This window comes from Anomaloglossus baeobatrachus, chromosome 1 (assembly GCF_048569485.1).
Source record: "Anomaloglossus baeobatrachus isolate aAnoBae1 chromosome 1, aAnoBae1.hap1, whole genome shotgun sequence".
NCBI classification, from domain to species: domain Eukaryota; kingdom Metazoa; phylum Chordata; class Amphibia; order Anura; family Aromobatidae; genus Anomaloglossus; species Anomaloglossus baeobatrachus.
Window position 1 is genome coordinate 249,613,506 of NC_134353.1, and position 23,423 is coordinate 249,636,928.

The 23,423-nt window shown below is 45.7% G+C and overlaps 1 protein-coding gene across 3 annotated transcripts in view; it reads right to left on the reverse strand.

Annotated features, from left to right (window-relative positions):
• Positions 1 to 23,423, reverse strand: part of AFG2A (AAA ATPase AFG2A) — a 603,999-nt gene that overhangs the window by 572,861 nt on the left and 7,715 nt on the right. For all 3 annotated transcript variants that reach the window (XM_075348829.1, XM_075348848.1, XM_075348839.1), the window contains exons 2-3: positions 12,750 to 12,874; positions 8,910 to 9,067 (exon numbers count right to left, since the gene is read on the reverse strand). In XM_075348829.1, the coding sequence (XP_075204944.1) occupies positions 8,910 to 9,067; positions 12,750 to 12,874 (283 nt within the window). The remainder of the gene's footprint in view (positions 1 to 8,909; positions 9,068 to 12,749; positions 12,875 to 23,423) is intronic.

Genomic DNA, 23,423 nt, shown 5'->3' on the forward strand with positions numbered 1-23,423 from the left:
AAAGTAGTGGAGCAACCCTTTAAGGAAAAAATGTAAGTGGTCACACCACAACACATGCAATTGTAATCATTTTCATTTCCAAATATACTATGGAAAAAGAAATTAAGTAATAAAAAAAAATCTGGATTTTGATATCTAAAGCCCGCTTTACACGCTGCAATGTATCTTACAATGTGTCGGCGGGGTCACGTCGTAAGTGACGCACATCCGGCATCGTAAGGTACATTGCAGTGTGTGACAGGTACGTGCAATTGCGATTGAACGGCAAAACGTTCATCGCATACACATCGTACCTTTCTCTAGAATTGCACGTCAGATTGTTCATCGTACCCGGGGTAGCACACATTGCAGTGTGCAGGAACGATAAACAGATCTTACCAGCGTCCTGCGGCTCCCGGCCAGCAATGCGGAAGGAAGGAGGTGGGCGGGATGTTTACGTCCCGCTCAGCTCCGCCCCTCCGCTTCTATTGGCCGGCTGCCGCGTGACGTCACTGTGACGCCGAACATCCCTCCCACTCCAGGAAGTGGACGTTCGCCGCCCACAGCGAGGTCGTATGACGGGTAAGTACGTGTGACGGGGGTTAATCGTTTGTGCGGCACATTGAACAAATTGAACGTGCCACACATACGATGGAGGCGTGTCACATCGCATACGATATCGTATGCTGGATCGTAAGGTGTAAAGCAGGCTTTACTATAGGCAATTGTAACATATTAAAACAATCTTCCTGCACAAAGTAATTGTGCTATTAATACAGTATTTACTGTGAATGGCAAATTTACTATAGTTTGGTAATCTGCATCGCACTCCTCAACAGACACAGAGGCCTCAGAAGGGTCAACAGCAAAACTCTCTTTCTCAAGGACAGTAACTAGACATGAGCAAACCTGAGGTTGGGTGTCTGCACCAAACACAGACTTAACAAAAAATGCACAGTTTGGGTGCTTTATGTATGTAAACCACCGATCGATCATCGCTGTGCTCAGGTCCACACGGTGCTCAGCCCAGTACGAGCCGCTTAGTGTTTGAATGGCTTGAACTGGGGATAGAAACAGTGTGAACCAAAAAAAAAAGGAAAAAAACCCTCCCCTGAATGTCATCTGTTTATGGCAGGCTGAATGTGAGTGGAAACCAGAACTGCCCAATCAGTGACTTCCATTGGGGTTCAGGTCAAGTCGGAGTCCCAAACCGAACTATATCTAAAGTCTGGCTGAACCTTTACTTCCACGGGCTCATCTCTAATAGTAACCAGAGCTCAGCTTTCATTTTTCCCCAAAAAATGTGTAAATGAAGGCTGAGCTCTGATTGCTATGGCAGCAAAACAAAACAAAATCACTGATCTTGGGGAGACCAGCCAGAGAAAACACTGCCGGCAACCAGCAAAGGCGCTAAACACAGTGAAATGCTAGGTGCATTGCTCCCTGGGAAGTATGCAAATCAAAAAAGGTGGTTATGGTGGTCTCCTAAAAAGAGCCACTCCTTGGCTAGGTGCTTCCCGGAGGGATATCTGGCTATTTTCTGTGTCGAGACTCCTAACAGAGGCTCCACGGACCTTTTTATGATTTGCATACTTCCCAGGGGGCAATGCACCTAGGATTTCACGGTGTTGAGTGCCTTTGCTGGCTGCCGGCAGCGTTTTCGCTGGCTGGTCTCCCCGAGATCAGTGATTGTTTTGTCTTGCTGGTTTACTAGGCATTGCTCCCACCTAGCCAGAATCCTGCTCCACACTGATGAGGGGCAATACCCCGAAACAGCTGTCTGTGGATGGATACCTGGCCTTGGTATTTCCCTTGTCTTATCTTCAAACTTGTCAAAGAGTTGGATATTGACTAAAAGGGCCACTTCATATGGTGGTTATGGTGGTCTCCTAAAAAGAGCCACTCCTTGGCTAGGTCCTTCCCGAAGGAATATCTGGCTATTTTCTTTGTTGGATTCCTAACAGAGGCTCCACGGACCTTTTTTTGATTTGCTATGGCAGCAAAGACAGACTTAGGGGTGCTTTACACGCTGCGACACCGCTAGAGATTGCTAGCGATGTTGAGCGCGATAGCACCCGCCCCCGTCGCTCGTGCGACATTTGGTGCTTGCTGCCGTACTGAAAATTATCGCTACGGCAGCGTCACACGCACATACCTGGTCAGCGACGTCGCTGTGACCGCCAAACAATGCCTCCCTCAAGGGGTAGGTGCGTTCGGCATCATAGCGACGTCACAGCTGCGTCACTAAGCGGCCGGCCAATAGAAGCGGAGGGGCGGAGATGAGCGGGACGTAACATCCCGCCCACCTCCTTCCTTCCGCATTGCCGGTGGACGCAGATAAGGAGATGTTCGTCGCTCCCGCGGTGTCACATATAGCGATGTGTGGTGCCGCAGGAACGACAAACAACATCGTACCGGTGGCCGTAGCGAAATTAAGGAAATGAACATGTCAACAAATCACCGTTTCGGAACGATTTTGCAATCGTTGATCGTCACTCATTAGTGTTACACACTGCCATGTTGCTACAGGCGCCGGATGTGCGTCACTAACGACGTGACCCTGACGATATATCGGTAGCGATGTCGCAGCGTGTAAAGCACCCTTTACACTTTTAACAAATGAGGCCCAGTGTGCTGCCTAAGGCCTCTTTCATACGTCTGTGAAAAACCACACACGTTTTGTAATGACGTGTAAAAGGTGCGTAAGGCCCTCCGTGTGCCGTGATTTTGGCACATGAGTGTTCTCCGTGTGCTATCCTTGATAATACACGGAGAAGAGGAACTTTAAGCTAACCTGTCCCTGGAACTGCTGTCCGTGGTGCTGATTGTGACGACATGGACTCTCATGGGTTAAAGTTTCTTAACATTCAGCCAGACTATTGTTCTTATGTGTGCTAAGTCATGTTTGCTTAGCAATTGCTCTCCAGACTTTTCCAGTAATCATTGTATTGTAGTTGTGTATTGATAATGTAATTACCTTAGTAGCCATTGTCTAGTCGGTGACTTGCCGACTCCATGTAGATATACTGAGTCTTTCTATGCACATCATTTAAATGAACATTATCCATGCAGCTTGAAATTCATCCAATGGGAGAAGCAATCTTGTCCAACCAATCGATGAGGACGCAGTGTATCCTAAGGGAAGGTTATGGCTATAAAAGGGACTTCTTTAAGCCACCAGGGTTGATGAAGGTTGATGGATGCTGATGGATCCAGTCTAAGCTCTTTGGAGCTGACTAGAGGATCAAGATATCTTATGGCTTCAATCTAGGGACCCCGGTTCCGGTTGGAGACCATATCCACAGCCTAGGGATTTCGACTCCGGCTGCCAGGATTGTAACATCAAACCAGGACTACCTAAGGAGGACACTCAGGTTGGGACAGTTCAGTCAACTGTTACAGACTTTGCAGACCTCACACAGCTTCCTGAATCTGGCATTATTCCTTTCTCGGTGGGTGCCCGCCAAAAGCGGGGTGCTGCTGGACTGGAGTAAGCGGCCCTGGAAGCTCTGAGGCATGGACATTCTAAATCCCTGGTGAGCCAGCGGAAGGGTGAGACTCTGTTGCCTGTTACATTTGTGTTTTGCTGGTTATGTGTTATGTGCCGTTAATTGTTTGGGGATCCAATAAAGTCTAATTATTGTGGTTCCCTCACCCTATGTTGTCTGAGTAGTGTTACGCCCACGGTTAAGGAGGCCGGCGTTCAGTTGGGATGAGCCCTGAGCCACGCTGTCTTTCTAAAGGTGGCGGGTTTTAGTGGACGAGAGCACCCACTGAGCCCCGTGTCTCCACACTGATGTCTTCCACTCTGCGGTCTCTGGCCCTGCTGACTCCCCTCTGCTGCTGCTTCCAGTCCTCAGTGCAGTGAATAAGCGATGAGCGTAATGAGTGAGGGTCGGAAGCAAGTGACAGCAGCGGTAGAGACAGCAGTGCTGGAGAAGGTGAGTGTAGAAATTCATTTTATTTCACAGAAACGTGGTTTTCTCCGGGACATGTCACACTGATCACATCCGTGCGGTCCGGGTGATACCCGTGCTGCTAAAGAAAAACAGACATGTCTACATGTGGAGCACACGGATACACATATGCTCCACAAGGACACACGGTCCATGTGAACACAAGCACGTGCACAAACCCATTAATTTTAATGAGTCTACATGTGCCCGTGTCTCCGTTACGTGTGATAATGGATGTCACACGTACCGGAGACACGAATGTGTGAATGAGACCTAAGGAAATGTGCTCTATTGTGTAAAAAAAAAGGGCCCTTTTTTTTAAATTTGAGCAGGAACAGATCCAATAGATAGGAGAATACTACTGATTGGTTGGAGATTAAACATAAGGATGTCCTACTAAATAAATGCCTTCCCTATGTATAAGACCCCCTTTCACACATTCGTGATTCCGGTATGTATGACGTCCATTTTCATAGGTACCGGAGACACGGACATACGCAGACCCATTAAAATCAATGGGTCTGCACACACATCTGTGTTTTTCACGGATGTGTGTCAGTGTGGCATGTGTTCCGCATGGAGACAAGTCTGTTTTTCTCCTTCAGCACTGAGGTCACACGGACAACACACTTATGTGATCCATGTAACATCAGTGTGACATATACCGGAGAAAACACGGGTCTTTGAAATAAAATTATTTTGTATATTCTCCAGCGCTGCAGTCACTTGCTTCTGGGTACTGCTCATTATGCTCATGAATATTCACTGCACCGCGGATCCTGGAATCAGCAACGCCAGGTGAGTAAAAAGTTCCTTATCTCCGTGTGCATCCTGTGTGCACACGGATGGCCATATGCACCTCAACACGGATCATGAAAAATATGCGTTTTTATCATGGACATGTGAAGGGGGCCTAAGGTAGCATTCTCCCGCTGCAGTCACGTTCCTTTTCTAGCCATGATTATAGAGGTTGTCTGGTCAAAATGACAAGTCTGGGGTAACAAAAACCTGGTAACAGATTCCCTTCTAAATAAACCTGTCAGCAGGACTTATCCCTAATAACATGATACCACACATTGAAATTACTGTGTGCTCAATGAGGAACAGTCTAGTCCAGATGTGCGCACAGTGCAGTCCACGGGCCACAGCAAGCCCTTTACCTGTCTCTGTCCAACTTGGGAAAAGGGACGCCCAAAGATATGGAAATCAGTTGCTGCAGCAGCGCTGGCCATGCGGGGAGGGGTAGTCACTAGCTTCATATTATTAGGGCAAGTTCAAAAAAGCTTATAAAAGATTGGACGCTATTCATCCAGAACATAAGGATCATTCTTCATTTACATTGCCATCTATATGCAAACTGTATACAATCCATATGGCATCTGTTTTTATAGATTTGAAGTTAATAAAATTTACAAGATGAAATACAGTTTCCCATGTTAATAATTGCAGTGTATCTATCAAATTCAGGGGCTATATGGTTGATTTCTTTCTACATATTTCTACAATTTCTTTATACACCTGTAGACTTAATAGGTGAGTCACATCTGAAATGCAGAAGCGACTGGTGCATACGTTAAATTTCTCACACGGACATTCAGCCCATACAAAAAAAAACTGTCATCTGAACAGCACAATTAAATAACACTGTCCGAGTGGAGTCTGAGGTCATTTTTTTCCCAGACAACTTTCAGGCCATAAATACAGTCATCTGAACAGGTCTTTAGGTAAATGTCACATCAGTAGGAGGCTAAGTACAGCCTCTGTCTATGGTGTTACACAAGTATTTCTTGTGTATTTACCGTAATTAATTAGCTTTAGACATTTAAAAACTGTTCCTAGTGATCAAGAAGCCACCCCACAGGATGAAGCTGCAGAGCGAAACGTACGTCGTGACAGAGTGGCTGTCTGGTTTTCTGGGTGTATTGTTGTGCCTAGATATTAATATGCATGTCAGTCTGTGTTTTCTTAGGATTGACCGTGGTTTCTTTTTCACTTTATTCTATAACTGCTCTACATTATATCACATCTTATATTACCACTTCCTACTATATGATATTGTATGTGATTATTTCCCTCTCTAGGCAGAGTAGGTTTCCTTTTCTATTTGTGTAGTATTTATGATATTCTTTTGTACACGCTTTTAACCTTGATACAAAAGCCATTTTATAACATCACTTTATTACTGCACCCAAGCATGGAGTGCATTGTTGTTTACCAATTTTCTCAATGTAAAAGATAAAAGCCAGATTACTTATAAAGTAATTACTCACAGAAAAATGGCAGCAGATGTAAACTACGCAGGCCAAAAAAACTATTGCAATACCAGGATGCAGCAAGACCTCCAATAAATGGAGGCATCACAGGTGCAAAAAGAGCAAATCACTCTACAGTTTCCAATGATGGAGGGGAGCGATTGCTTGATGGTAAAATTGCACACTTGTGGCTTGCATAGGGCACTGTTCACACATGCAGGTTCACAGTATCTGGTAAGCAGCCTATTAGTTACGCCCATCCTATTAGATGTCAGTGGAAACGGTAGAGTGATTTGCTCCTCTTGCACCTGTGATGCCTCCATTTATTGGAGGTCTTGCTGCATCCTGGCAGTGTATTCGTTTTTTTACATCTTCTGCCATTTTTCTGTGAGTAATTGCTTAGCTATTGGAGGATTTAATTCCTTTTTGTTGTTGTTGTTTTTTTAAACCTACTTATAAAGTAGTTGTAATCTATAGTTACGTCTGAGAAAGGCTAGGAACCAGATTATAATTGCCATTAATATTTTTATGTCATTATAGAAGTAGAGTTTCAAACCTACATAACTTAAAAGAAGTTTGTCATTCTTCCACTAGATGGTGCTATAATCCTGCAAAAAGATCCTTTCAACAAAACTGAAGAGAACATTCAGTGCCTGACTACGTCTGTACAGCTACACAAAGGTAATCACAGGCATAGATCGTATACAATATCAGTACACTGAGAAAAGGAGCACGGGGAAAGCCAAAAAACCCTAACAACATCCATTTGCTGCATTTTCTAGCGCTTGTTACATAGAGAGGTGGTTTCCAGAACTATTTGACCCACAAAACCATGAGGCAATAAAAATCTGGCGAAAAAAACACTTTTCCTTCAAAATCAATGATCAATTAAAACAACCCAGAAGCTGAATGCTGACGTTTTGTGGCTGCTCCGTGTGGCCATACCCTAGTTCATGTGTTCTCCAAACCCCACTGTCTTAGTCATTGTGCCAGCTTTGTATTTAACCGGAAGTGAAAAAAGGTTCCACCATTTTCATTGTAATGGTTCATGTTTCACTATGTCTCTATTGCGAAATGCACAATAGATTCATCTATCGGGATGCTTCCTATCAGGTACATCCATTGTGAGTGACAATCGGAGGGTCCTAGTGTTGCTCCAGCCGTGTGTCCAGAAGCTGGAATAACACTGCAAAGCACTAAGAATTTAGTTAAGGGTCCGTCTACCGCAGAGGTCTCAAACACGCGGCCCCTGAGGCTGCTTCTTGCAGCCCCGCAGACACCTAGACCCCGTGACTATTGCAGCCCGGTACAAGGGGCCGCTGTCAGCAATTTCCTTCAGGTGAATATATAACTTGCAGCACCGCGCAGAGACGCACCTCTCTACGCAACTCTACTAATGCCAGCTGCAGCCGGCCAATCACAGGCCAGCAGCTAATGTGGGTCTATTTTGACTGGCTGGCGGCTGCCGTTAGTAAAGATGTAAGGAGAATAGTGCTGCAAATCATTCCCCAGAAGGAAAACGCAGATGGCGGCGGCTCCATGTACCGGACAGCAATTGTCACGGGCTCTAGGTGCCTGCGGGCTTCAAGCCGGTAAGGAAAATACCAAAGGAACGGAGGAAATGTGAGAAAAATATATATATTTTTGTATGTTAACAAAATCATAACAGGGGACATTTACTACAGGATGGCACATTACCACAGGGCACAATATGAGCACATTACCACAGGGCACAATATGGGCACATTACCACAGGGCACAATATGGGCACATTACCACAGGGCACAATATGGGCACATTACCACAGGGCACAATATGAACACATTACCACAGGGCACAATATGGGCACATTACCACAGGGCACAATATTGGCACATTACCACAGGGCACAATATGGGCACATTACTACAAGGGGGCAATATGGGGACATTAATACAAGAGGACAATGTGGTCACATTACTACAAGGAGGCAATATGGGCACATTACCACAGGGGACAATATAGGCACATTACCACAGGGTACAATATGGGCACATTACCACAGGGGACAATATGGGCACATTACCACAGAAGACAATATGGGCACATTACTACAGAATGGGGACATTACTGAAAGATGAGAACCAGGATAGAAATATTACTACAAAATGTTGGCCAAAATTACTATATGGTGGTAATTGTAAAACAACATTATTTCCAAGAAGGTCATAAAATGTAAAAAAAATAAATAAATAAAATAATATAAAAAATGACTTTTTCCCCCATTAAAAATACTTTTTATATATAGACTGAAATAAAAAAAGTGCACATTTGTTATAATAAACAAGCGAAAAATATAAAAAAAAATGTGATCCAAAAGGTGTATAGAAAAAAAATATGCGATCACTAAAAATGTCACTGGGTCCAGCAAAGAATGCGGCCCCACAAATATTTTTTTTTTTCTATGTGCAGCCCATATACCCAGCCGAGTTTGAGACCCCTTGTCTACCGGGACAGAGATATATCCTGACATTGATTCCTTTAGCAGTGTATGTATACATGGTTGCACCCTTTGCAGGTGATTGCGGTTATCATGAATATTGGGGTCTCCATAAATGCTCTCCTCTTGGAGATGTCCATATGCCCTAGTAATGTGTAATATACGTACACTTCTTTAGCAGTGCTCCTGTATGTACAGGCTCCGTCATGTCAGATATGCAGTGTAGCATTGATAGTCTCATACCTGAGTGTGACTTCCACTTCATCTGCCTGTAACACATGTCCAGTCACCGGCTGAATGTATACCGAGTCACCAGGCTTCACCTTCAGATTCTTCTGCGCAGTGAAACCCAGACCAACCTTCCCAGAAGGAAAGCCACTGACTGGCCATGCCGTGCACACCTACAGGGAGTACAAGACACACACATGACACATGCAGAGTCAGATATACCAAAAAACACTAAATATTCACATGAGCACTGCTGTTTTTGTGCCAACTTCATGACCATAACAGCTGGCATATTATTTTCTTTGACAGACAAAATTTGGTGCTGCAGTCGTTCCCTTTAGTGCAAAATATCAAATTTAAAAGAAATCTGTCACCAGGTTTTTGCCACCTATTCTGAGAGCAGCATAATGTAAGGTTAGAGATTCTGATTCCAGCGATGTGTCACTTACTGTGTTGCTTAGTGTAGTTTTGATAAAATCACTGTTTAATCAGCAGTAGATTATCATTAGAGGATTACTTGTCCTGCTGTCAGGTAGTCCAGCATATTCATGAGCTCTGTATAACTGTTGGATCTGCAGCAGAGAAAACAATGATTTTATCAAACTGACAGCAAACAACTCAGTAAGTGACATCACTGGAATCAGGGTCTGTCTCTACATTATGCTGCTCTCAGATGGGGGAGCAAAAGCCTGGTGACAGAGTCACATTAACAGTGTCAGCTGCAGGGTGGTGAGCTATTGGGACATACAGAAAAGTTCAGACAACTGTCATCTAACATCTAGGCTTTACCTCTTAAAAGGAAGTCTGTCACCCCAAAATGCTTTCTGAATGGTGTAGGGAACGAAGCCCCATAGCAATCATACTAGCACTGTACCTGATAATGGTACAGTGCCCGAGAGAATAACATCCCAAATCTACCAAACCATCCCAACAGGGAAAGAAGAATTAGGCCTAAGCCACACGGCAAGAAAATCGGTGCGAGTGGAGTGCGATAAAACATCACATTCCACTCCGACCAACTGTAGGCTGTGTGACAGCGCACATGAGCGATTATTTTCTCACCCCTAATCGGATTGAGAAAACAATCGCAGCATGCTGCACCTGTAATGCGAGACTCTTTTCTCTCGCACCCATTCAAGTGAATGGGGCGAGAGAACAATCGCACTACACTCACGGTACACCGGTGTACCACGCGTGCAGAGCGAGAATCACAATAGCCGGCTATAAAGGAGAGAGGGAGAGAAATCCCTCCCTCCCCTCCGCAGCACCTGCCCGTCCCTCCTGACAGCCGGCTCTCCCCCCGCAGCTGAGGTCCGCTCGCATGATCGGACCGCAGTCGCAGGGATACTAGCATGACACTTGGCTCCTGCTGTGCTGCCAGTGTGAGCCGAGTGTCATGTGAGCATCACAGTAGTGCCCCGTGTGGCCCCAGCCTTTCAGAAATTCTTAGCAGCTTTCTCACAAAAGAAAAACACTGTTTATAAGGCCTAAGACACACGGCATGAAAATCGTAGCGAGTGGAATGCGATAAAACATCGCATTCCACTCGGACCAATATTAGCCTATGCCCCAGCACACATGAGCGATTATTTTCTCAGCCCTAATCGGACCGAGAAAACAGTCATAGCATGCTGCAGGTGCAATGCGATCCTTGTTTCTCTCGCACCCATTCAAGTCTATGGGGCGAGAGAGAAAAAAAAAAAAAAAAAATCGCACTGCACTCGCATTACACTGGTGTACCGTAAGTGCAGGGCGAGAATGGCAATAGCCGACTACGGAGGAGAGAGATAAATCCCTCCCTCCCCTCCGCATCACCGGCCCTCCCCTCCTCAGTGCCGGACCGCCCCCCGCAGCTGAGGTCCGATCGCATGATCGGACCTCAGTCGCAGTGACACTCGGCTCCTGCTGTGCTGCCAGCGTGAGCCTAGTGTTATGCGAGGATCACAGTAGAACCCTGTCTGGCCCCAGCCTAAGCCTGAAAAAATAACTTTTAATTTATATTCAAATGACAGGGCTTTGGTGCACCCTTGGTGTGGCCAAGAGTTTGGTGCACTGTTATGTCTCCTCATTTTGGGTCCCTTCATCCACTTCTGATTGACACTGCTCACTTCCCATAGTGAGCACTGTCTAAATGTGGCCGTGTGTACACAGAGGCCTCGCACATTCTCCTCCTGTTGCCGCTCGCTATACTAATACACCCAGAAGTGTAGAGTGTGGTGTGATAGAATGGACACAGGGAGGTGAATGTGACGGCTGCACACATGCAGGCAGCATTCAGACAGTGCTTGATTTGGGATGTGAGCACTATCAATCAGGCACGGACAAAGGGCCGCGATATGTAAATGAGGAGGCTTAATGGTGCACCACCACTCTTGGCCACACCAAAGCCTTCTCATCTGCTTATGAATCCGAGTGAAGTAAAGGTTGTTTTCTCAGGCGTATAAGCAATGTCTATTTTTGTGAAAATGCTACATAAAGGTTTTGTACTTTTTCTAGTGAAAAAAATTACAAATTTGAGTTTACTTAGTTTAGCCTTCCTCCGTTTTTTTTCCCTCCCTCCTTCCTAAATGATGTGGTTTGGTAGATTTGGGTTGTGATTTATTGTTTTGCAATACACTATTTATATTATTTTTGGGGGAAGATAAAAAAAAGAAGTTAAAAATAATTTCATCCAATCAGAAAGCATTTTTGTTTTTTCATTGGGTGAGTGTTGGCATAGAAAGGCTCGTTCCTAATAATTGAGCAGTATATACAGGCTCTATGGAGAAATTTGGCAGGATCTTACTGTTCGCGTCTTAGGCGAGTTCCTTTTAGGACAATCCTTATCGGTTCACCCTATTGGGGTAAGTTCCCATGCAGCGAAAATTGCATTAGATTTTTTGTTGGGATTTTGCTTGAGGAAAGTCGACTCCAGTTTAGAGCGCAGATTGGGCAGATTTTATAACATGTCATCCATATGCGACAAAAATTGTAACGTAAATTGACAAGAGCTGTGGATCTGTGATTCAGAGATTGTCAGTTTATGCTGCGGATGGCAATGCAAATTTTACCCTTTACATTCCAATGGGTGAAATCTGCAGCTCCCCCTGCGGAATCTCCACAGTGGCGATGCTACATGTGAGCCTGCCCTTATTGTAAATGGATGTCATGGAGCCTGAAATGCAGAACGTCTTTGGTGGACCTCGGTAGTCCAAGAATAATAAGGTCAGACATATTTCTACCCAGATCCAGCGTTCCCTTTCCTAACAGCTTGTTGGTTGGGGGTAAGGCTGCTTTCACACATCCGGTTTGAGCAGTGCGGCTCAATCCGGCTGTGAAACCTATGCAACGGATGCGGCAAAAATACCGCATCCTTTGCATACGTTTTTTACATGCGGCCCATTCGGTTTTTGCCGCTTGCGGCAGGCTACTGAGCATGCGCAGTGGCAAAAACCGCATGCGGCGGCCGGATGCGTTTTTTGCCGCATCGCGCCACACCCGGCGTCCATAGGAATGCATTGGAAAATGCGCCGCATCGGCCGCACAATAAAACGTGCCAGGCAACGTTCCATCCGGCCGCCGCATCGGCTAAATCTGCCGCATGCGGCAAAAAACGGACGGAACGCAAGCCAATGCGGCACAATCCGGCACTAATGAAAGTCTATGCAGGAAAAAACCGAACCGGCGGAAAAAAAAACGGTTTAGTTTTTTCAGCAAAGTGCTGGATTGTGCCGCACAGCAAAAACCGGATGTGTGAAAGCAGCCTAAGGAAGATGAAGCAGCAGCAATCCACATAAAAATTGGTACAACCTCTGTAATCTTTATTTATAGACAACAGGTAATTACATTGTATATACATTTGTAAGGAATACATACCTCCTGTCTGCCTTCCACACTGGTGAGTAAAGCAGGTCGTCCAATGCATAAGTCAGTGGACTTCATACTGTGGATTCCTAGCTGTATAAAGGAGCTTCTGTACGCTTTCGGCACCTTGTCTTCCTCTATTAGAGAAAAAAATATTGTACATAAGCATTTCATTCTGTCTACCATACGAAGAGTAGAACCTGTGCTATAATGTAGACTTGTCACATGGACGGTAATGAATATACAGTATTAGCAGAACATAAATGAAACAGTAACCTGATACTAGGTTATTAGATTCATTTGTAGTCTACATTAGTATCACAATTCACACCATATGACTATGTCACCAGAGCAATGATAATAGCAATACAGTGCGAGGGATCATGCCATCAGAAGATCTCCTGACCCCACAGGCAATTACAAGGACTAACCCGAACAATGGAACCCATGCTGACAGGGGCGTAACGATTGCGGTCACAGAGGTCATGATCGTCACCAGGCCCAAAGACTCACATCCAGCTGAAATGATTTGCGGCGCAGAGACCCGTGGGGTTCCTGCAAAGCAATACACATTGCTGGCTAAACAGTGAGCGGCAGCTGACATTGGCATGCCAGGCATTAGCGTCGCATGGCAGTGACGTCATGTATCACCATAGCAGGAGCACCAAAGTCAGCTGCCGGCCTCTGTGCCCGATACAGAGGATGCCACGGGATGTGAGGGCGTGGGAAGGGGAGTAGAATTTTTTCTTTATGCATCAGGACAGAACAGAAAACATATATAACAGGAAGGGGCCCAGGAAAGAGTAATATATACTAGGATTGGGGAAATTAATACAGGATCTGGATATTACTACATAATAAAGGGGAGGGGGCAACACATGTCTTTATAGGATTTATAACACCACAATGGCCCATACAGCTGACTAACATGCAGGGGGCCCAGGTCCAAATTTTGCACCAAAGCTCAATGGACACTAGTTATGTCACTGCATACGGATCTGACATTTATCACCTATCTAGTAGATAGGCAATAATATAAAAAAGCATTATTTAGCATGACCATCAATTAACGTATAGACTGTACATGTATAACCTAGCAGCAATACATAACAGCTTCTAGGACATGAACGCAAAGATCAGCTAACGAGAGGAGGCCTCTAGACAACTCTGCACAAGTGAAAAGTTCTACATGGCTGAGACTTCCTCTGACAAGAAGTCAGACTACCGTCATACACATTGGATGTAAACTTTCACCAGCATTTATCTGAAGCACATGGAGAGTGCAACCTCGCTTTCAGACGCCCAATAAATCTTAGCGGGCATGAGCCAAATAGAGCGCTCAGAAAAATTAAAGGAACACGTCAGTCACATCCGATTTCCATGAATGAAAGTTTCAAGGTGAACATTTTTAGAGATATAAATTGTCTAATTTGTTGATAATAAAATGACATATCAATGGAAACGAAAGTCATAAACCAACTGAGAGCTGGATTCCAAATCTCCCCAAAAATCAAAGTGGTGTGCACGGCCCTGCTCTGCCTGTGACTCAGTGGTGTGCACGGCCCCGCTCTGCCTGTGACTCAGTGGTGTGCATGGCCCCGCTCTGCCTGTGACTCAGTGGTGTGCATGGCCCCGCTCTGCCTGTGACTCAGTGGTGTGCAGAGTCCTGCTCTGCATGTATGTGACTCAGTGGTGTGCACGGCCCCGCTCTGCCTGTGACTCAGTGGTGTGCACGGCCCTGCTCTGCCTGTGACTCAGTGGTGTGCACGGCCCCGCTCTGTGACTCAGTGGTGTGCATGGCCCCACTCTGCCTGTGACTCAGTGGTGTGCATGGCCCCGCTCTGCCTGTGACTCAGTGGTGTGCAGAGTCCTGCTCTGCATGTATGTGACTCAGTGGTGTGCACGGCCCCGCTCTGCCTATGACTCAGTGGTGTGCACGGCCCTGCTCTGCCTGTGACTCAGTGGTGTGCACGGCCCTGCTCTGCCTGTGACTCAGTGGTGTGCATGGCCCCGCCCTGCCTGTATGTGACTCAGTGGTGTGCAGGGCTCCGCCCTGCCTGTATGTACTCCTGCAGGCATCTGGTCATGCTCCTGGTGTGACAGTGTCCTAAAATCTCCTAACAAATCCAGGCCAGGGCATCAGTGAGCTCCTGGACAGTGTGTGGCGCTATGTGGCTGCGATGGATGAGGAACAACCCAGGAACTGCAGACCCTCTGGCCATGAGGCTCGGCCTTGTCTTGCACAAGGAGGATATCATTCTCCACTGTATCATCATCAGATCTGACAAAGCCCCTGAGGATTTCGTCCTGATACTTAACAGCAGTCAAAGTCCTGTGATTATTATGTAGAGGTATGTACAACCCTCCAAATATATGCCTGCCCAGACAAGACTGACCATCACCAAACCAGCCATGATGTAGCAGGCAAAGCCAGACTGTTCCACATCTGTCATGTATGCTCAGTGTGAACCTGTTCTGTCTATGGAGAGAACAAGACGCCAATGGCAGACCTGATAATTCTGGTGTTATCTGGGGATGTCAGTATAGCTGCACAGTGCCGGTTGTGAGCAAAGATCCTATCAGGTCCCATAGAGTCAAGTTCTCACAGATTGCTCAGACACATGCACATCAGTAGCCCACTGGAGGTCATTTTGTAAGGCTCACACAGAGGGGCAGATGCCAGTCCTGCTGCTGGGTAATTCCATTCCAGCTTTCCTCATGTGATGTCCTATGTCCTGGTATATCCATGCTCTTGATCTTGGCAATGCTGGAAGGCGCAGCGAACCTTCCTGCAACAGCACATGGATGATCCTGGTGGAGAAGTCCCGAAAAGGCTGCAGGGCCTGTCTTATACCATTAGTGACGCGGATACTAGAAAAATGCCAAAGTAGAGAAGAATCAATCACAAGATTCAAAGCTAAGTGTCTGAGCCCGCACTGCAAAATCCTTCCCCTTTTAGAGTATGGACACACATTAAATATTTGTTACAGACATTTCTACATCAAAAACATGAAAACCGCAACATTAAAAAGTACAGTGGGTACGGAAAGTATTCAGACCTCTTTTAGGCTGTGTGCACACGATGCGTTTTTTACCGCGGAAACGCTGCGTTTTGAACCACAGCGTTTCAGTGGCAAATTGCATGCGTTCAGCTTTCCCAGCAAAGTGTATGGGAAAGCTGAAAAATCAGTGCACATGCTGCGTTTCTTTCCGCAGCGTTTTGGATGCCAAAAATCGGTGCGGAAAGAAAAGCAGCATGTCACTTCTTTTGTGCGGTGTGGCTGCGTTCTCTCCCCCATTAAATCAATGATGTGGGGTCAGAACGCAGCTACAGCGCATGGACCTGCTTTTTTGTTGCGGTCCGCGGCCTTTGTCGGCACGCCAGAACGCAGGCATTTACCTGGAAGTGAGGTCAAGAGGTTTCCTGTTGACCTCACTTCCTAGCAAAGCCCCCGGTGTCGCCAAAGTGCCCGCCCCGACCCCCGACCCCCCCTCCCGAAAATCCAACATGGCCGCGCGCACAGTAGCGCACCGGCCGCCCTGCTCCTATGATTTCTGTCGCATGTGCAATAACACATGCGACAGAAAACTGTTCCCCAGGCCCTGCCCGTTCACCCCCAATTCCCCCCGGTGTCATACATACCTGTCCGGTCGCAGCGCTGATCCCCCGCGGCCCCCTCCTCCTTCACAGTGCACGCTGGCCGGTCACATAAGCAGAGCAGCTGACAGCCAGCACTGTGTTCAGAGAGCTGTGCTGGCTGCTCGCACTCTGCAGCTGTGACCCGGGGAGAGTGGGTGCAGATTTTTGCACCCACTCTCCTCAAATGGAGGGTCTGCCCTCCTAGAAAATGGGGGATACGTTCCCTGAACGTGCCCCCATATTCTAGAAGGTCCAGAGGCGACGTGGGACATCCATATGGATTTCTGCGGACCCATTTTTTTTAATTAAATTGGAGAACAAGGGAATGATTTGGGGAGTGTTTTTTCTAATAAAACATTTTTTGTTGTCTTTTTTTGCTTTTGTTTACTGTCAATTAGTTATGTCGGGTGTCTGATAGACGCCGTGACATCACTAATTGCTGGGCTTGATGCCAGGTGACATTACACATCTGGTATCAACCCCATTTATTACCCCGTTAGCCAACGCACCAGGGCGCGGGATGAGTTGGGGCGAAGCGCCAGGATTGGCGCATCTAATGGATGCGCCACTTCTGGGGCGGCTGCGGCCTGCTATTTTTAGGCTGGGAAGAGTCCAATAACCATGGCTCTTCCCACCCTGAGAATACCAGACCCCAGCTGTCAGCTTCACCTTGGCTGGTGATCTAATTTGGGGGGACCCCACGTTATTTTTTTTTTTATTCTTTATTTATAAATAAAAAAAAAAACATGGGGAGCCCTCCAAATTGATCACCAGCCAAGATGAAGCTGCCAGCTGTGGTTTGCAGGCTACAGCTGTCTGCTTTACCCTGACTGGCTATCAAAAATAGGGGGGACCCCACGCCATTTTTTTCATTTTTTTTTTTTTTTTTTATTGGATAAATACTAAGCTAGGCACCCTTTAGTGCCACATGAAAGGTACTAAAGGTGCCAGCTTAGAATATGCTGGCGGGGGTAGGACGTTCTATATATTTGACATCCCTTCATCCATTGACGCTTTTTAGGCTGTGTGTCCACAATCAGGGTTTGCAGCGTTATGGGCGCTGAGTGTTTTCCCTGCGTCCATAACGCTGCGTTGTGCAGTAGAAGCACAGTGGAAGGATTTTTGGAGATCCCATGCCCACTGTGCTTCTTTTCTCCGCAGCATAAACTGACCGGTAGCGTGGCTTCCTGAGCCTCAGCATGTCAATTTATGCTGCGGAGACGAGTGTTCTCTGCAGGTAGCATAGAGCTCCACAGCAGCCTGAACCCAAATCGTGGGCATGGGCAGCTGCAGGAAGGCTGGCACTGTGTACTAGACGCCGTGTCGCTGGATCATGGCCACATAGCCTTAGGCCCCTTTCACACGTCAGTGATTCTGGTTTGTGCTTTTTTTTTAAACGTACCAGGATCACTGACATACGCAGACCCATTATAATGAATGGGTCTGCTCACACGTCAGTGATTTTTCACTGCACGTGTCTCCATGCGGCGTACCCGCGTGTGCGTGATTGCCGCACGGAGACATGTCCATTTTTTTCTGGCATCACTGATGTCCCACGGACCACGCAGTGGTGTGATCCGTGAAACACGTGCCAGAAAAAAACGTGCTTTTAAAATAAAAAACATTTTAACTCACCCGGCTCCAGTGATGTCCTCTGCAGCCCGTCCTCCCTGTTCCTTCTGTGCCGGCTCATTATTGTCGCGCATATTCATGATGCACGACACAGCCAACCCGGAACCAGCTGCTGCGGGGGTCAGCGCCGGCCGGATGCTGCACCGCGTGAGCGATCAGCACCATGGAGAGCGGGAGCGGGTGCAGGTGAGTTAATCTCTAAGTGCAATCACGGGCCACGGAGAACGGAGCCCGGATTGCACTTAGACAACCCACGTGTGCCGTGATTCACGGCACACGGAGGGACATGTGCGTGTTTTACACGCCAGTGAAAAACGTCAGTGTTTTTCACTGACATGTGAAGCGGGCCTAAAAGTGAGAATATTGTTGCTACAGCAACATTTTGGGGGAAGTAGCTGTGGATTCAAAATGCTTAATATACTCCTGAATAAAATCCTTGATGGGTGCAGATTCCAAAATGGGGTCACTTGTGGGGGTTTTCTGACGTATAGGTACCTAAGGGGCTTGGTGCGCGAAGTTTATTTCAACTTTTCCAAAATTCAAATGGTGCTCCTTCCATTCCAAGCGCTCCCATTTATCCAAACAGAATGTGGAGAAGGAAATGACATCACAGGTTTTTTTTTCCAAAGGTCTGTGTTCAACCAACTTTATTATCACTGACAAGTCTTAAAAAACGCACCTAAAAAAACGCATGAAAAACGCATGAAAAACGCATGCGTTTTCGATGCGTTGTTTCTCAAAAAGCATTGTTTACAATTCTCCCCTCTGCCAGAGGGTGCGTTTTTTTCCGCGCGGAAAAAAAAGCAACGTGTGCACATACCCTAAATGTTTCACTCTTTGTTTCATTGCAGCCATTTGGTAAATTCAAAAAAGTTCTTTTTTTTTCTCATTAATGTACACTCTGCACCCCATCCTGACAGAAAGAAAACAGAAAGTAGACATTTTTGCACCTTTATTAAACAAGAAAAACTGACATATCACATGGTCTTAAGTATTCAGACCCTTTGCTCAGACACTCATATTTGTCACATGCTGTCCATTTCCTTGTGGTCCTCCTTGTTTCATTGGAGTCATTTGGTAAATTAATGTTCACTCTACACCTTACATCGACAGAAAGAAACCAGAAATGTAAACATTTTTGAAAATTTATTAAAACAAGAAAAACTGAGCTATCACATAGTCATAAATATTCAGACCCTTTGCTCAGACACTCATATTTAAGTCACATGCTGTCCATTTTCTTGTAATCCTCCTTGAGATGGTTCTACTCCTTCATTGGAGTCCGGCTGTGTTTAATTAAACTGATAGGACTTGATTTGGAAAGACACACCGCTGTCTATATTAGGCTGCTTTCACACACCCGTTTTTACAGTGCGGCACAATACAGCGCTCTGCAGAAAAAACGCAAGCGTTTTTCTTTGCCGCCGGTTGCCTTTTTTCCCCCATAGACTTGCATTAGCGCCGTATTGTGGCACATGGCCTTGCGTTGCGTCTGTTTTTTCCCGGATGCAGCATATTTAGCCCATGCGGCGGCTGGATAGAATGTTGCTTGGCACATTTTTTGTGCGGCGAAAAAACGCATCGCGCCAGATCTGGCGCGATTCACAATGCAAGCCTATGGACACCGGATGCGTTTTTTTGTACTGCGCATGCTCAGTATCAAGCCGCATCTGTCAAAAAACGGACGGGCTGCATGGAAAAACTTATGCAACGGATCCGTTTTTTTCGCCGCATCTGTTGCATAGGTTTTTGAGCCGGATTGTGCCACTCAGCACAAACCGGATGTGTGAAAGCAGCCCAAGACCTCACAGCTCACAGTGCATGTCAGACCAAATGAGAATCATGAGGTCAAAGAAACTGCCCAAGGAGTTCAGAGACAGGATTATGGCAAGGCACAGATCTGGCCAAGGTTACAAAAGAATTTCTGCAGTACAAGGTTTCTAAGAGCACAGTGACCTCCATAATCCTTAAATGGAATACGTTTGGGACCATCAGAACTCTTCCTAGACCTGGCCGTCCAGCCAAACTGAGCAATCATGGGAAAAGAGCCTTGGTGAGAGAGGTAAAGAAGAACCCCAAGATCACTGTGGCTGAGCTCCAGAAATACAGTAGGGAGATGGAAGAAAGATCCACAAAGTCAAGTCAACTATCACTGCAGCCCTCCACCAATCTTGCCTTTATGGCAGAGTGGCCTGACAGAAGCCTCTCCTCAGTGCAAGACATATGAAAGTCCGCATAGTTTGCAAAAAAAACACATGAAGGACTCCCAGACTATGAGAAATAAGATTCTCTGGTCTGATGAGATGAAGATAAAACTTTTTGGTGATAATTCTAAGCAACATGTGCAGAGAAAACCAGGCACTGCTCACCAGTTGCCCACAACAATCCCAACAGTTAAACATGGTGGTGGCAGCATCAAGCTATGGAGGTGTTTTTCAGCTGCAGGGACTGGATGACTGGTTGCATGGAAAGATGAATGTGGCCAAGTACAGAGATATCCTGGAAGAAAACCTCTTCCAGAGTGCTCTGGACCTCACACTTGGCCGAAGGTTCACCTTCTAACAAGACAATGACCCTAAGCACACAGCTAAAATAACAAAAGGATGTGCGGCTTCAGAACAACTCTGTAACCATTCTTGACTGGCCCAATCAGAGCCTTGACCTAAACCCAACTGAGCATCTCTGGAGAGAACTGAAAATTGCTGTTCACCAACGTTTACCATCCAACCTGATGGAACTGGAGAGGATCTGCAAGGAAGAATGGCAGAGGATCCCCAAATCCAGGTGTGAAAAACTTGTTGCAACATTCCCAACAAGACTGATGGCTGTTCTAGCTCAAAAGGCTTCTACTCAAAACTGAGCAAAGGCTCGGAATACTTTTGGCCATGTGATATTTCAGGTTTTTTTGTTTCATAAATTTGCAAAAATTTCTATATTTGTTTTATTCTGTCAAGGTGGGGTGCAGAGTGTACATTAATGAGAAAAAAAAATGAACTTTTTTGAATTTACCAGATAGCTGCAAAGAAACAGTGAAAAATTTAAAGGGGTCTGAATACTTTCCGTACCCACTGTACATTTTTCATGCATTTTCTCTTACCATTCATTAGAATGAATGAAAACCACTGAAAGAATTGACATGTTGTAGACTGTAAATTGCTTTAAATGTGCAGCGACAAAATAAGCAAGTGTATGAAATATCAGAAAGGTGACTCACTTTCCTGGGACAGTAAGCAGCTGCACCTGCCTTTATTGTCTCTCCAGTGCACCTGTTATTTTCATCAGAGGGGACATTGATTTAATCATTTATGCTTCCTAACAGCACAGACCAATATCTCAAATCAATTGACTCGGGAATTATACAGCAATGCATTCATTACTTTTCCCGAAGTAGTGTATTTAGTATTACCTGCATGGTGCTGGATGCTGCAGGGGGGGGGGGGGGGGGGGGGGAGTATTTAGTCAGCCACCAATTGTGCAAGTTCTCCCACTTAAAAAGAGGAGAGAGGCCTGTAAGTAACACCACAGGTAGACCACAGCTATGAGAGACAAAATGAGAAAACAAATCCAGACAATCACCTTCTCTGATTTGGCAAGATTATTTTGCAAATTATGGTGGAAAATAAGTATTTGGTCAATAACAAAAGTTCATCTCAATATTTTGTTATATATCCTTTGTTGGTAATGACAGAGGTCAAACGTTTTCTGTAAGTCTTCACAAGCTTGTCACACACTGTTAGTGGTATGTTGGTCCAATCCTCCATGCAGATCTCCTCTAGAGCAATGATGTTTTGGGCAACACAGACGATCAACTCCCTCCAAACGTTTTCTATAGGGTTGAGATCTGGAGACTGGCTAGACCACTCCAGGGCCTTCAAATGCTTCTTACGAAGCCACTCTTTCCTTTCCCTGGCAGTATGCTTGTCATCATTATCATGCTGAAAGAGCCAGCCATGTTTCATCTTCAATGCCCTTGCTGATGGAAGGAGGTTTGCACTCAAAATCTCATTATACATGGCCCCATTCATTATTTCATGTACATGGATCAGTCATCCTGGTCCATTTGCAGAGAAACAGCCCCCAAGCATGATGTTGCCACCCCCATGATTCACAGTAAGTATGTTCTTTGGATGAAACTCATCATTCTGTCTTTTCCAAACATGACGAGCTGTTTTTCTACCAAACAGTTCTAATTTGGTTTCATCAGACCATATGATTCTTCTGGATAACCCAAATGCTCTCTAGCAAACTTCAGACGGGCCCAGACATGTACTGGCTTAAGCAGGGGAACATGTCTAGTACTGCAGGATCTGAGTCCCTGATGGCATAGTGTGTTACTGATGGCAACCTTTGTTACGGTGGTCCCAGCTCTATGCAGGTCATTCACTAGGTCCCACCGTGTGGTTCTGGGATTTTTGCTCACAGTTCTTGTGATCATTTTGAGCCCACGGGGGGAGATCTTGCGTGGAGCCCCAGATCAATGGAGATTATCAGTGGTCATCTTTGTCTCCCCTTTTCTTATTATTGCTCCCACAGTTGATTTCATCATGCCAAGCTTCTTGCCTATTGCAGATTCAGTCTTCCCAGCCTGGTGCAGGGCTACAATTTTGTTTCTGGTGTCCTTCGTCAGCTCTTTGGTCATCACCATTGTGGAGTTTGGAATGTGACTGTTTGAGATTGTGGACAGGTGTCTTTTATATTGATAACAAGTTGAAACAGGTACCATTACTACAGTTAATGAGTGGAGGACAGAGAAGTCTCCTGAAGAAGTTACAGGTCTGTGAGAGCCAGAAATCTTGCATGTTTTTAAGATGACTAAACACTTCTTTTCCACCATAATTTGCAAAAAGAAAAAATCTTGCCAAATTAGAGAAGGTGATTTTATGGATTTGTTTTCTCATTTTGTCTCTCGTAGTTGTGGTCTACCTATGATGTCAATTACAGGACTCTCATCTTTTTAAAGGGGAGAACTTGCACAATTGATGGCTGACTAAATACTTTTTTTTTCCCCCACTGTAATAGTCTCATCTGAACAAGGGTCATTTCATACGTCTGTGCAATTCGGTCCGATGCCAAATTGTAATGCATGAACTGGTAGCGCATTTTCTGTCCCCAGCATGACAGCTTCTTAGAAATATATGAAGAAATCACAGTGAGGTTGGGAGCGGTGCGGCCAGTCCGTGCATTGCAATCCGAGATCTGATGGTTGACAATGGATGTCTGAAAGAGCCCTTTAGCGCTGCTCATAGCGGTCCATATTTGCAGAAAGCTCTGCATACTGTGCTTTTTGTTCTGTTCTTAAAAACTAACGCAACGTGGAAAGCAAATAGGTCTTATAATAGTAAAAAGTAGCCTTCTGCATAGGTTTTATCTGTTTACCACATGGATTCAGCAGCTGTGACGAGCACCTAAGCAGA